This window comes from Pinus tabuliformis, chromosome Q, assembly GCF_031772625.1.
Source record: "Pinus tabuliformis cultivar Carrire ecotype Pingquan chromosome Q, CPIR1, whole genome shotgun sequence".
Classification (NCBI taxonomy): Eukaryota; Viridiplantae; Streptophyta; class Pinopsida; order Pinales; family Pinaceae; genus Pinus; species Pinus tabuliformis.
In genome coordinates this window covers 947,240,916-947,256,547 of record NC_142296.1, presented here as the reverse complement: position 1 = coordinate 947,256,547, position 15,632 = coordinate 947,240,916, and the positions used below count along the sequence as shown (strand labels likewise).

General features: G+C 39.0%; 1 protein-coding gene across 3 annotated transcripts in view; it reads right to left on the bottom strand.

The window, feature by feature from the left end:
• Nucleotides 1-15,632, bottom strand: part of LOC149222608 (EH domain-containing protein 1-like) — a 232,063-nt gene that overhangs the window by 112,645 nt on the left and 103,786 nt on the right. For all 3 annotated transcript variants that reach the window (XM_089385522.1, XM_089385521.1, XM_089385523.1), the window contains exons 8-10: nt 12,249-12,362; nt 11,895-11,997; nt 11,737-11,786 (exon numbers count right to left, since the gene is read on the bottom strand). In XM_089385522.1, coding sequence (XP_089241648.1) covers nt 11,737-11,786; nt 11,895-11,997; nt 12,249-12,362 — 267 coding nt within the window. The remainder of the gene's footprint in view (nt 1-11,736; nt 11,787-11,894; nt 11,998-12,248; nt 12,363-15,632) is intronic.

Genomic DNA, 15,632 nt, shown 5'->3' with positions numbered 1-15,632 from the left:
CCGCACGGTGTGGAAGTTGAGTACAAGAAAGATGATGACAAGATAGAAGTAGAGTTAAAAAACTCTATTGACTGATGATATATGATGGTACAACTGTCTTCTGGATCATCCTTGGGCGTGGAGTCTTCATATAATCATCAAGTGCCACTCGAGTGGTCAACAAGCCCCAAGGGCTAGCTCAACTGGCAGAGTTCCCGTTGGTAAGTACCTCACTGATTGGGAGGTCACAGGGTCAATTCTCCTCGACACCCTTAGGGTTATGCCCTGCCAGTTTGGCTGGCAAGATCTGATTCCCTTCGAGGTTGATCTACCCGGATTTTCCTATGGATGTAGCGGCCACTTAGTGTCTGTGACAGTGTTGCACGAAAAGACCCCCCCCCTTCCCAAAGATCCAAACCAGGAACTGCATCCCGTATGGATCCGTGCGGGATCCGCCATTGGATGCACGGTTCGGAATTTCGGGACCGCGAATCGAGTCGACGAAGACGGTTCTTGGAAATTCGGAACCGTGCCATCCCAATCCGCGGTTCCGGATTTCCGAACCGAGGATCCGACAACGGATCGTCCAAGGATTCACGGCGGATAGGGCACGGATCCTGAGCGATCCGAAGGGAGACGGACGAGTCCACAGGGTTTCATAGGGTTCTAAATATTTTTTTTATTATTTCTTTGATGCTTCCTAGATGCTCGCTCATGGTGATGTTAAATTCTTAAAGTAAAAGTGACATTCTCCTTTTTTTCATTCTTAAAGTAAAAGAGACTTAAATTTTTAACATTACCATGAAATGACTTAGGATGTTTGAGAGTGGTTTCAACCTCATCGGACATCATATGGAGAAAATACAATTTCATATCCTATTCAAAATTCAGCAGAATTAACAGTTTTTAGGAATTGAGGATCAATGGAATTGTGGCATTTCATTAGATTATATCATGTATGAGGGTATTGTTATCACCCCAAGAAACTTTCATGGGTTGTATATCAAAGACGCTCGGGAACATTACAAACTCAACAAAATGTTGGATAAATGGTGGATGAATGAAAGAAATGCTGCATATTCAAGTCAGATAACCATTTCTACTGTGCTTGACCCCTAGCATTGGTGAACACCCCCAGACTACAAGGCTTTTAACCACCAATTACTCACAGTTTTAAAGAAAATGTGATGATTGGTGGTTAAAAGCCTTGTAGTTTGGAGGTGTTCACCCATGTCTGGGGTCAAGCATAGTAGAAGTGGTTATCTGGCTTGAATATGCAGCATTTCTTTCATTCATCCACCATTTATCCAACATTTTGTTGAGTTTGTAATGTTCCCAAGCATCTCTGATATACAACCTAGGAGAGTTTCTTGGGGTGATAACATTAAATGGCGTCGTTGTCGGGGAGAGGAGAATTGAAGCTCAGCTTCCCTGGGAGAATGACACAGCTTCAAGCTTTGATGATAGACAAGGTTTGAACACAGTTTCTGGTTGTAATCATTTATCTGGCGACTCCATTGAAGGAAGACCATCATTTAGTGACTCCACATCGAAGTTCTGGCTCAGTTTGTGAGACATACTCGAAGAAATCCTCAGAAATCACCAGCTAAACCAGTGCCTGAACCTGAGAAGACTGTCAAATGAAGAAACCATCACAGAAAGGGGCATCAGGATCAAGTAAGCCTAAGAAATCTTATTCATCTCTAAAAGATAAAGTTATTGCTAAAGATTTACAGTTTGAAGATTTGGAGCACAACACTGTTATTAAGGAAATTCCTTCAGAGATTAATACAGCCCCTTTGTCAGTTAGTTCCCCTTTGAAACTCAGTCCAAAGAAAACTTCCCATTCAGTCCAAAACATCCCTTTGTCTCTGCCATCCATCACATTATTCCCTGTTATTCAATCCGCCACTATTCTTCCACATATTCCAATCATGGCATGACAGCAAGCACCCACGAAGATTGAGAGAACTGTTGCTGCTAAATATGGACCTTTAGTCTTGCTTGTTCCTTTAAATCCTATGCCTGTGGGAGTATCCAAAATATATGCCTAAATTCACTGAAACAGAGGGAGTAACAGCAGAAGAACACCTAAAAGCTTTTTACAGTTATGCTGATAATTTAGATATAAATGAAAATGATGTGTGGATGAGAGTTTTTGTCCAGAGCCTTGATGGAGAGGCTAGGAAGTGGTTTAGAGAATTACCCCAGAGATCTATAACTGATATTGAAGCATTAGATGATGCGTTTTTGAAGCAATGGGGAGATAAAAAAGACTTGTTGTATTATCATACTGAGTTTGGTAATCTGAAGAGGAAAAATGGTGAATCTTTGCCTAATTTTAATAAAAGATTCAATCGAATGTATAGTAAGATACCAGCTGAGGTAAAGCCTACTCCTACCTCTGCCAAACTCACTTATGCCAATGCCTTTGACTCTGATTTCTGCCTGTTATTGAGAGAAAGAAGATGTGCTACTCTAGCTGATATGCAGGATGCAGCACTAGAAGTAGAGTCTAATATTATGGCTGCAGAAAAGTTAAAAAATCAAGCTGACAGGAGGAGACAAAGAAATCAGGCTTCTACTTCTTCTGCATCATCTTCAAAGCCTAAATTAGACAAAATGACTACGATGATAGAGTCATTGGCTGCTGAAATTTCTAAGCTGAAAGTTGAACAGAATTCAGGGAAAACAAGACAACATAACACATTTGCTCCAAGAAACCCCAATCCATTCAGAAGAGCAAATGAGCAGTTACAAATAATGCAGAGGGGTGAAGATTCAAAAGAAGATCAGAAAGTTAAAGCTCCTTTCCAAAATGTAGTCATGGAAGAGGAACATTTTGAAGAAGATGAGGATGAAATTCACTGCATGGAAGATAAAGGCAGCACTGCGTTTTTGACATTGGCTGAGTATGAACAATCATTGCTGCAGGAACAAGACAGTCAAGAATGGGATAGAGAAGCTGTCCTACAAGCTGAACAGCAGCAGAGGTATAACCTGAGATCAAATGCAAAAAATGTCAAAGAGAATCCTGCCCAAAGAGCTGTTGTCCAAACAGAGTCATAGAATAGCAGGCAGAGAAAACCAGCAGCTGATCCAGTCATCCTCAAAGCTCCAGTTCAAGAGGTAAAAAGTTCTGATAAGTCATCTTCTTCTTTCAACTTTGAGTCAAAAGTTTAGAAATTGAAAATAGTTGTGCCTCTGGTAGAGTTGGTGAAGAATGAAGTATTTAGAAAGCCTATCTTATAAGCCCTTGAGCTAGAAACCACACAAACCTCCACTGACTCTGTCAATTTGCAAGATGACAAGCCTGCCATTGTGCTCAGCCCTATGATTGAACCTACTGATAATAATTCTCCATCTTTTTATGTCTCCTTGACCATTCATGATAAAATCCTCCACAATTGCCTGCTAGACCGAGGGGCCAGCCACAATCTAATGCCTAAAGTTGTCATGGAAGAGTTAGGCCTTGATATCACTAGACCCTATCATGATTTATTTTCTTTTGATTCAAGGAAGGTGAAATGTCTTGGATTGATTAAAGATTTGGCCATTACCTTAACTTAGCTGCCCATGAAGAGTATGATGATGGATATTGTGGTAGCAGATGTCCCTCCTATGTTTGGCATGCTGGTGTCCAGAGGGTGGATTAAGAGACTAGGTGGGTCGCTACAAAATGATCTATCTTATGCCACAGTCCCACTGTTTGGAGGAGAAAGCTGGAGATTGTATAGAGAAGCACAGTTGGCATATATTATCAGTGATGAGAAGAATCCTACAAATCATCCTATATATGCAGTGGACACTGTTTTTGGAGCATGTATTCTCCAAATAGAAGAATCTCATAAGGCCTCAATGCAGCTCAGAAAACCAACAGTTCAGGGCGAAGAAGAGCAAAGAAGTCAGGTTTGGGAGATGTTCTTTGATGGAGCATGTGCCAGGGAGACTGCAGGAGCAGGGGTGGTGCTAGTATCTCCACAACAAGAAAGCATTCAGCTGTCTTTTAAGCTGGTTTTTCAAGTCACAAACAATATAGCAGAGTATGAGGCTCTGCTATTGGGCCTTAACGTAGCAAAAGACAAAGGAATCAAGAACATAAAGGTGTTTGGAGATGCTGATCTAATTATTCAATAAGTAAATAAGACATTTCAAACAAAGCACCCAAGGTTAAAAGCATACGGAGATGAGGTATGGAGACTCAAAGATTTCTTTGAAAATTTCTGTATTTCATACATTCCTAGAGCCCAAAATCAGCTTGTTGATTCCCTTGTTGTTTCTGCTAGTCTATTTATACCTCCGATACCTCCCAGACTAGTTTATAAAGTGCAAATGAAGTACAGACCTTCCTTGCCTGATAATGTCCACCATTGGAAAGTTTTTGATGATGATGATGAGATAAATAGGTTTCTACAAGTCATTGATGAGTTCTCTAAAATGCAAATTGACCAAGAGAATGAAGCCTTGCAAGAAAACCCCAAATCCCAGCTTAGAAATAAAATTGGTAAAAACAGCATTGTCCAGCTTCCTAGTAACCATATTCCTAACGGTCTAATTCCTCTAGAAAGACTGTTTGACCAGAATGATGTGCCTTACAAGGTTGCCCAAAAAGAAGATCAATCTGCAGTCTGTAAGCATGATATAGGAAGTCCAGGTCAGCCTAGGTATGTGAATTTGTCCACTCATTTGTCTACTGATCAAAGTGCTGAATACTGCAATTTAATAAGGCAGTTTGCTGATGTGTTTGCCTGGGAGTATAGTGATCTGAAAACATATGATAAGAACATTATTCAGCATAAAATCCCTCTGGAGAAAGACACCATTCCTTTCAAACAGAAGTTGAGACCAATAAATCCTATGCTTCTTCCTCTAATTGAAAAAGAAATTAAAAAATTGTTGGCTGCCAAGATCATAGTCCCTCTTAGATATTCCAAATGGGTAGCCAATCTAGTGGTGGTGAGGAAGAAGAGTGGAGAAATCAGATTGTGTGTTGATTTCCGAAATTTAAATAAATGCTCCAAGAAAGACAACTATCCTCTGCCAAAGATGGAGCATTTGCTGCAAAAGGTCTCAGGAGCCAAAGTGATGTCATTTTTGGATGGATTTTCAAGCTTTAATCAGATTGTTGTGCACCCAGATGATCAAGAAAAGACTGCATTTACCACTCCTTGGGGCACTTTTATGTATGCCAAAATGCCATTTGGATTGATGAATGTTGGAGCCACCTTTCAGAGAGCTATGGATATAGCATTTGTGGGAGAGAAGGACAAATTTGTGCTTATCTACCTTGATGATATAACAGTTTACTCCAGCAGCCATCAAAATCATTTGCAGCATTTGAAAAAAGTGTTTTTGAAGTGCAGGAGGTTTGGAATATCAGTCAATCCAAAAAATCTCAATTTGCTTTAAATGAAGGCAAGCTGTTAGGACATATTGTGTTTGCTGCAGGTGTTCAGATTGACCCAGAAAGAGTCAAAGCAATAAAGACTTTGTTTATCCCTATATAAAAGAAGGATATCCAATCCTTTTTAGGCAAAATAAATTTTGTAAGAAAGTTTATTCCAAATTTTGCTAAACTAGTGAAGCATATTACCTCCATGTTGAGAAAAGGGTCAGAGATACGATGGACTGAAATAGCAAGAAAATCATTTGATTCCATCAAAAAAGCTATTATGGAGGCTCCCACATTAATAAGTCTAGATTACAGCAAGGAGTTCCACATATTTTCTTTTGCCTCTGAAGACACCATTGCAGCAGTTTTATGGCAGCAAGATGAAGAAGGTTCAGAACATCCAGTGGCATTTTTCAGCAAGAACTTGAGGGATGCTAAACTAAGGTATGATATTTTAGAAAAACAGGCATATGCTCTTATTAAATCCTTAAAGGCTTTCAGAGTTTATATCTTGCATTCAAAAATAATTGCATATGTGCCTTCTGCTGCAATAAAAGATGTCTTGACACAACCTGATGTTGATGGAAGAAGGGCGAAATGGATTGCAAAAATGATAGAATTTAATATAGAGCTGAGGCCCACCAAGCTGGTCAGAGGTCAGGGGCTTGCTAAGTTATTGGCTGAGGAAAATTGCAGGTCTTTAGATATTGATTTCCTATGCACAATTGCAGAAATCAGTCAAACAGATGAAGAGGAAAAAATAGCTGAAACAGAGAAAAAGCAGTGAGTGGCCGAGAACCTAGCTTCTTGTAACTGGTATGCTGAAATAATTAATTTCTTGCTAAAGCTAGAAATCCCTTCAGAACTTACTCAAAGTCAATCCAGAACTTTGAAACTTAGGGCAGCAAAGTATTGCATCAATAAAAATCTGCTCTACTTGAGGAATCCATCTGGAATATTTTTAAGGTGTCTGGACAAAGAACAATCAAAAGAAGTTATGCAGTAGTTTCATAACAGCATGTGTGGAGGGCACCATTATTGGAAGACTACAGCCCATAAAATTCTCAGAGCTGTGTACTATTGGCCCACTTTATTTTCTAATGTATTTTCTTTTGTTAAATCTTGTGACAGGTGCCAAAGATTTGAAAGAAAACAACAGTTGAAATCCTTGCCCCTAAAACCAATAATTGCAAAAAGACCTTTTCAACAGTGGGGCTTGGATTTTATTGGAGAAATCAATCCACATTCCAGTGGCCAGCACAGGTGGATATTAGTAGCCACTGACTATTTCACTAAGTGGATTGAAGCAGTCCCTACAAGGAAGGATGATCATAATGTGGTCATGAAGTTTTTAATTGAAAATATCTTCAACAAATTTGGTTGTCCACATAAACTGATAGCAGATAATGCAGCAGCCTTTAGGGCAAAAGAGCTAGTGGAAACGTGTGATTCAATGGGTATTAAACTTGTTCATTCCACCTCATATTATCCTCAAGGAAATGGTCTGGCAGAATCCTCTAATAAAATTTTTATCAGGATAATCAAAAAACCATTAGAGGACAATAAAAAGAATTGGGATTCGAAGCTCAAGTATGCATTGTGGGCTGACAGGGTGACCATTAAAAAATCCACAGGCAATTCTCCTTTCAAGCTGGTGTATGGCACTGAAGTTGTATTCCCAATTCAGCTAACTCTCCCTGTGGCAAAATTCCTTCAAGAAGAGCAGAATGAGGAAGAAGAAATGGCAAAGAGAATCACCGAATTGGCAGAGTTACATCATATTAGAGAACAGCTGGTTGAAAAGGCTGCAGCACATCAAAGAAAGGTCAAGGAAGCCTTTGACAAAAAGGCAAAAACAGATAATTTTTAGATTGGTGACTTGGTTTTGAAATGGGATGCACTAAAAGAGAAGAAAGGCAATCATGAGAAATTTGATGCTTTCTGGACAGGGCCTTTCATCATTTCACAGGTTCAAGGGAACAACACTTTCATACTGAAAAGTATGGGGGGAGAAGCAATTTTTGATGGCCCAATTAATTGGCGGTTTTTGAAAGTTTATGTTGTTTAAGGTCTTTGGCCTTAAGAGTTGTAAATATTTTGTTTTTATTAGTTTTAGTATAGATGCAGTAGACTCCATGCCCAATGGAACACTAGGAATTTTGGTTAATTTGTCTGCAGCTGGAAAGGCATTGATCTGCAGGTTCTTGAGACCTCATAGGGAGGATTTCATCCCCAGAAGGATCCAATGTTAGCTCTGTTATGTTCTTCAGCAGTTGATGGATCAAAATAGATGCTGAACAGTGTTGGTTTGGTTGTATAAGGCTGGCAGCGGATTTTCATGCTTTCTCCTTCATTTTCCCTTTTCTCCTTATAACTCCCACACCTCCGTTTCCACCTCCTCTTCCATTCTCCTATTTCTCCCCTAACCCATTATTTTCATGTCTCTCTATAGTCTTTTGTAAACACCGCCTAAACCCTTTTTCGGGCTCCCGGGCTTCTTTTTGTTTAAAACCTATTAAACCCCATTTAAATCCCGTTTAAACCTATTCTTCATTTATTCCCGGGCGCAAAGCTAAACTTAAGCCTTAGTGACATAACCCCGCGCATATAATAAAGTTTATAACCCTAAGCTTTAATAAAGCCCGGGCCCGCCCCTCGCCTGTCACATCACCCCGAAACGTATGCATTTACCCGCAGCCGTCCGATCTTCCGCCTTGCGATCTGACGGTGTACGCAGCCCCCGCTCATGTAAATCGCACGACCGATAGCCCGTGGGGAGGCGGTTTCCCGCCTGCCACATGTCGCATTTTCGTTGGATTGCTCGCCCTCATATGGATACCGTCGAGCGCCAAAAGCGGTGCGGGGAAACCGCTTACCGCCCTTCCGGTATGGTCCCCCGCTCGTTAACTTGTGTGCAACTCCCGCTCCTGATAGCCGTCCGACCTTTCCCGCTGCGATCTGACGGCCTAGATCTGTCTCCGCCCGTCTTCCCCGATAGCGCCCTCCGATCTAATCTCCACCGTCTATTTGGCAGATCCAACGGTCAATATTCATTTGCAGGCCATCGTCCATTTTCATGCATTTTCCATGTTTTGAGCCTGTTTTGCACGCGCAAAGAAGGAAGAGATGATCCGGCAATCTGCACATTTAATCATCAGCTACCACATTTAAAGAACAGCACGGTCAAGGACAAGAAGGACAATCCTCGAGCAACTCAATGACTGCAGCAGTTATGGAAATGCATTCAAATCATACTTCACCTATTCAGGAAGGACAGCAAAGTACCAGTAAATGTTATTTTGTCCATTAAAACAATCAAACTGTATCAGAAACCCATATCTGAATGTAAATGTGGTTGGTGGTCCATTATGACCCCTCCACGCTTAGCAGCAGAGCAATTTTTGTAAACAGATTCTATATATACCCAGAAACATGATGTAATAGGTTGATGAGTGTTATTTTGGTGTAAGCTTCAACTTCTGGAGACTGTAACTACTGTGTAACCTGCAGCTTCTGGTCTTCATTTCCAGCTAATACAAGCTTCTTTTGTTGTTGATTGCTCTCTTTCCACTTCTTCCTCTTTGTTCCAGGCTGTGCCTGTTATGCATTATTTCCTGTGTTGTTGATGTTTAGCATTAGAGGGGCTGTCATCCCACCTCTGTGTTAGAATTTAGCTGTATCATTGAATTTGTATGCAAGTTTCTGTTGTTTTAATGCCAGAGAGCTGTCATCCTGTCTGTGCATTAAGAAATAGATTTACAGACCTTTTAACTGATTGCAGCTGGCCATCACAGGGTCCTGTGCATCTGCTGGTGTGATTAGTATTCTCCATCATCACTTTTTCTTTAAAACTGTGAGTAATTGGTGGTCTAAAGCCTTGTAGTCTGGGGATGTTCACCCATGTCTGGGGTTAAGCATAGTAGAAGTGGTTATTTGGCTTGAATATGTAGCATTTCTTTCATTCATCCACCATTTTCCAACATTTTATGTTGAGTTTGTAATGTTCCCTAGCATCTCTGATATACAACCTAGGAGAGTTTCTTGGGGTGATAACAAGTATGTGATTAGCATTTAATCAAGAGCACCAAGCCCTCTATGTACCCTAGTGTTGGTGGTGTTAATTGTTGAACTCCCTTGTCATGCCCTTAGCAAAAAATTACTTTTCAATCATGTCAAAATCATCAATCAAGCATGTTAAGCTTTTTCTACCATATTTTAAGTCTTGGATTAGATAGTTTGATCAAAATTGGGCAATGTTGACTAATATCCCTAGACAATCGAGGTAGATGCAAAGGCTAGACAAGAGGAGAAGAATCTAGATTCTAGATGGTTGATGCATCTAAATGGTTGATGCTCAAATAATTAATCATTAATGTACAATGGATGTCATATCTATCTAGATTTATGTACAAATATGCATGCTTCAATATCTTCTACAACTAATTTGGTATTTTGGATGTTTTTTAATATAAATGCAAAAAAAATATAAAAGAAAAATTATATATATAGTAGACGCTTCCAAAATGCTTCGCTTCCTAGATTTTTGGGAAATGGCGCTTCCGCGTCCCCGCTTCCAAAAAACGTCCCCGCTTTGTGCAACGTTGGTCCGTGAACCACCATATAAAAAAAGAAGATATAACAGCTTCTGAATAGGATCTTTTCGTTTGTAATGAAGGTATCATGATACTCTACAAAATTTGTAGAGTATCATTAGAAATCCAGATAGAGATAAGTGCCTTTCTTGAACAGTTATTGTTTCTTTTGAAGAAAATTTCTTGTGTATTATAGGGTATCATCAAGAGTGGTCGTAAGCCTTATTTTGATGATGGTAGAAGAGATCTACAGAATCCACTTGAAAGGTATAAGAACCTGCACAATGTCATTTCATTTCATCTCAAATAGAAATTGCCATTTTTTCCAGAGGAAAAAAAAAGGTGGAGAGAAAGGCACTGTAAAACATTGAACAGTTGAGTTTTGATAGCATTGATCTTCTTGAAGACATGGACACAGTTTTCACTATTTAGGTTAAAATGATGTCAAATGCTATAACTCCCATACTTGAATTTTATAAATTAATGACATTTCACATTTACAAAGTAAACAGCTTTTTCAGAGCAGGATACTTCATTGATTTGTACCAAAACAAAAAGTCCAGCATATGCTGCATCCTTGGGAGAAACATAAAGAACCAATATTCTAGCAGAATGAAATTCTATTCATGTCGACAAATAAATAAAAAGGTAAGTTGGCTCTTGAGTTTGAAGCCAGTTACAACTGACATAGAAAGTAATATGGTGAGAGGAAAACAGGATTATTATTGAAAGAAAAATTCATATATACTAAGAGTCCCTGAATACAGGTACTCTTTATGAATAAGTACACAATCCATAGAACAAACACAAGGGTGGTTACAAAAAAAAGAACAGCAATTCACCCTTATAGAAAATAAATATTTAAAAAAAAAAAAAAAAAAAAAAACCAGCCAATCCTCATTTACAAGCTCAGTTCAACCTCATTATGGTACTTGATATCTTTCAGTCTTCTATGGGACAGAAGCAACAATAAGGCATATTGTCATCATGATACCATCTGTCAACCAGACTATTATGCATATTAATCGTACAAGAGTTACTGAATGGCACTCTGTTTTAAAAGCTTTGGAGTCTGGACCAATGCTCAAAGCAGAATGGCCACTGTTTCAGAGGTAACACTCAGATCCCAGCATGATCTCACATTCAAAAAATTTACAATAGCATGTCATGTAGAAATGCCTTGCCTATCAGCCTTATATGATTTCCATTACATTTTGTTTCAGTACCGCTATGTGTGGTAGCGTTAGAATAATAAAGACACTGGAGACAACCAAACCAAACTAAGTTGACAAATCAACAAATAATAAGCTACAGTATGCAATCATTAAAAACTTTAAAATTGACTTCCGGACCTTAGTGGTTAGATGACAGTGACATTAGTATTGTTAAGTACCGCTATGTGTGGTAGCGTTAGAATAATAAAGACACTGGAGACAACCAAACCAAACTAAGTTGACAAATCAACAAATAATAAGCTACAGTATGCAATCATTAAAAACTTTAAAATTGACTTCCGGACCTTAGTGGTTAGATGACAGTGACATTAGCATTGTTAATCACGTGCATTTAAGCAATCCACATCCACACACACATAAACCTGAAAAATTGGCTTCCAAACCACAGTGATTAAATACTAGTTACATTTTTAATCATGTGAATATTTGCAATCCACACCCACATACAGTTCATATTGTGAACAGGTTTCTTGCTGTTAATAAATATCTTATATTTAATCAGACATGATAATAAAAAATCAAACAATGGCCACCATACCATCACAACAACAAAGCGATCTGTAGTTGGCTCTGGTCCAATGTGAGCCCCTGCACCAATAAGGTAACAAATACTATTACTTAATTCTATGCTAGCGCTAATATCAAATCCAATGAACAAATAAATTATTAAGGCCAATTAGGGATTTAGTATTGTACCTGGATAACTTGCTCTTAGTAAGTGTTTGATGAATGTTGTCTTTCCAGTAGAATACTGGCCTAAAAGCATAACCATTGGCTTGGCATCAAAGTCACTGCTGGTCTGTAATGCCAAAAAAATTAACCAACAGCAAGAATTATTAATCCCCTGCTATATCACCGATTGACAGGGATTGGACACCCCTCTTCCATGGAACAAATAATATAAATTTCTCCAATTTCATGCTAATTTTGAAGTACTAAGAAAAATAACAATTATGAATGACAAGTGAAGCAGGATCATGTCTGTTGTTCACATAATATGCTATCCAGTTTCAATCACCACATCTCAATATTCAGAGCACAAATGTGTACCAGAGTGGGTGAGCAGAAATCGTTGAATCGGTAAGTAACTTCCAACGGTTTTAGCTTCTCTATATATAGTTTCTTCAAACCATCGATTATTGATGTCACTGAGTTCAATGAAACCTGAATTCGTAGATCATGAGAAGTTAGAAATGAAAAAGGAAACAATGTAAACCCACACTAAGGAAAGAAAAATGACCACCAATGAAAAAACCCTATTTAAAACTATAACTAATGAATGCAAACCTGCCCAGTCATTCATCTAGATAGCTTTACAATTGAGCTACAGACATGAAATTGTTTGGGAAGCACACACATATTCTATTGACAGTGTGCAGATTTACAGAAAACATGTTTCAGTTTTTAACTTTTTGTGCATAAGCATACAGGATAAGGTCTTGTCAGAAAGAAGCACCAACATAATAGTTTCTCAAATTTATGATACCAGATAAATATTTGAAATCAGCTGAAACACGCCTTTGGGAAGTAGTACCAAGATCAAACAATACCGTAAGTTGTACAATGGATGTTGAAAAGTGTAACTAGGTTCGGTCTTCATAATGACGTGTAATTATGATTTTTGGTAATTGATGCAAAGAAGAAAAATAAAATTATTATTATAATACTTGTCTAATGGGTTTCATGAATAAGAAATTTTATTTTTAGGTAAGGCTCCCATCGTGAGCCCTTAGGATTGGTCATAAAGTCAAATTGAGTCAAATCATGTATGAAGGACCTTTCTTGGGCATGTTACATATTTGTATGAGTCATTAAAATAACAAAAAGGCCCTCCAAAGCCCCAACGGTTAGCTCAGTTGGTCAAAACTGTGCCTCGCCATTGGGAGGTCACAGGGTCGATTCTACCCGAAGCCCTTGGGGTTAGGTCTTGCCAGTAGGCCGAGGGGCAATTAGCCCAGATTTTTTCGTGGACGTAGCGACCACTCACTGACCAGGGTGTTCGTGAACCACACTATACGAAAAAAATAAATAAATAAAAGGCCCTCCAAGACCAAGCTAAAGCATCTCCTTCAAGTCGGCTTCAAGATGGAATAATGGAATTTCACCAAAAAACATGTTGGCTCACTTTCAACTGATGTCGGCTTATTTTCATGGGCAACCACTATAAATATGCAGGTCGGCCTCATTTCAGAAGCAAGAATTATGGTCAAAGTCTGAAATAAGGAGAAGTGTGGAAATCATTAGAGAAGGAGCCATATAACCAACGAAGAGAAGGCAAGAAAAAGTGAAGTGTTTTGGGACTGTTTTTGGGTAATAGACAATTCACACATGCGAGATTTCAGAACCCTCGGTTGCAGAAAGAGCTGAGATACTTCAGGTATTACAGTCATCATGAAGAAGGCAGATTTGAAGGAAGCCTAATAGATCCTCTAGCCGAGTTAAGGAAGGTGAGTCTCTCTGTCTCCAGCAAAGATGGCTGAAGGTCAGAATTGCTCAAGGACCGAATCTAGGGCTCTCTGAATTAGGGCCGAAAAGTTTCAGATCTGTTCAAGGGACCAAAGTTCTGAAGGGTAGCCAAGAAGGAGGAAGAAGCAAAAGAGTTGACTATAGTTGACTCAAGGAAGAAAGATCTTATCAAGGAAGCTTTGTGACTTGGTCTTGGAGAGGCAAATAGGTCAAGGGTCCTGGTCTTGGTATTCATCAATTGAAGTCTCTATAAGAAGAAGAATTTGTTCAGGTTTTCCTCTCAAGAGGGAGAGGTTTTGGCCCTGGCTGATCACCTATATTCTATGTCTCTTGTCTCTTTAGGGTTTATGCATTGGTAATTGTTTGATGAAGAAGAACACTATAATAACATAAGTAAAAGAAGATCATAATCTAAGAAGTAAAAAACACTCACAAGCAATTATCTATCATAGAGAAATCACCTAATTGCTATGCCCTAGATTTCTCAACAATGGAGAGGGTCCAACCTGTAAAAATCTTAACCTCTGAACAGACATTGAAATATTCAAAAATTAAAAGGGACTTTGTGTATGGAGGCTTACAAAATGTAATGTCCCCAAATTAATTGATTGTGTTAAGAAGAATTTCCGTTTTTGTAATTTTGGCAATTGGGGAAATATTTGGGCCCACAACTTATGAGAATGGAGAAATCAAAGGAATATTTGATTTTTGGGTAAAGAGAAGGCCCCACTCTAGAAAACAAGGAAAATTATGGAGTTGGTGGAATGTGGGGGCCACCCTCAAGGAATATGCACCACTTGGAGGAAAATTCGAATTAGTGAAGGGACGTCGAAATATTTGGAGGGACACACAAGGAAAGGGAAGGCAACAATTATAAATAGAAGGGTGAGGGCAGCAATTGGGATCTTTTTGCTAATTTGATATATTGTAAAAAAAATTCATTTCCCACCCCGGTTTTCAGTTTCACCTTATTTCTCCAAAATAGTTAAATGCCCTTTCGCATATCCATACATTCAACAACTGAAAAATAAATTTTGCTGAAAACACAAATTCTGGAAATTTTATAGAATGCTGGAAAATGTAGAAACAGTGTTTTTAAAACCGAACCGGTGACCGGACCGGTCCACCTAATGAACCGGTTTACCGACCGGAACCGGTCTAACCGGGACTGGTTTGGTCTAAACGAACCGGTTTTTAAAAAATACATTAAATAATTAATTTTTAATGAAACAAAACTATTTTTAAGATGTAAAACCATGATTCCAAGCCAATAGAGACAAAATATGCAAAGTTTGCTCATTTATATACCATGCAAAGGTGAATATATCAAAATGGCACCGAGTGCAATACATATCATCAACAAAATAGCAAAATACATAAGAAATAAGGCTCTAAATGGCCTATAAAGTCCAAAAACAATGCTGCAAGCTATGAGGCCATTGGCCTACTACAAGTCTACAGTGTACACATGATCAATCATCAAGTCCATCACCACTACTAGACACAGGATCATCATCAAGAGCTACATAGACATCATCTGGTTCAGAGTCTGAGGATGCCTCTGCCTCATCTGCAACATCAGTATCAATGCCACCAACGACAATAGAAGTGGACCTAATGGAAGCACGAGTTTGTCGACCTGCACGACTAGTGCCTTCCATTGGTTCCTTGCCTTTCCTTGATGCCGCTACTGATCCTGGTTCTGATGCCGCCACATAATCTGCCTCATCCTCCGCTAAAGCCATGTCGATATCAAAATCAGCTTCAAACACAGGATCTTCAGTCTCCTCCACCCATTCTGATGTTGGATCAATATCGTCCAACACAATGGGATCTAGATCAGGTGATTTGCTCATCATTTGGTTCCTCCTCAGTCGAAGGTTGTATTGCACAAAAACAAGATCATTTAACCGTTTTTGTTCCAAACGGTTTCTCTTCTTCGTGTGTATGCGCTCAAAAACAGACCAA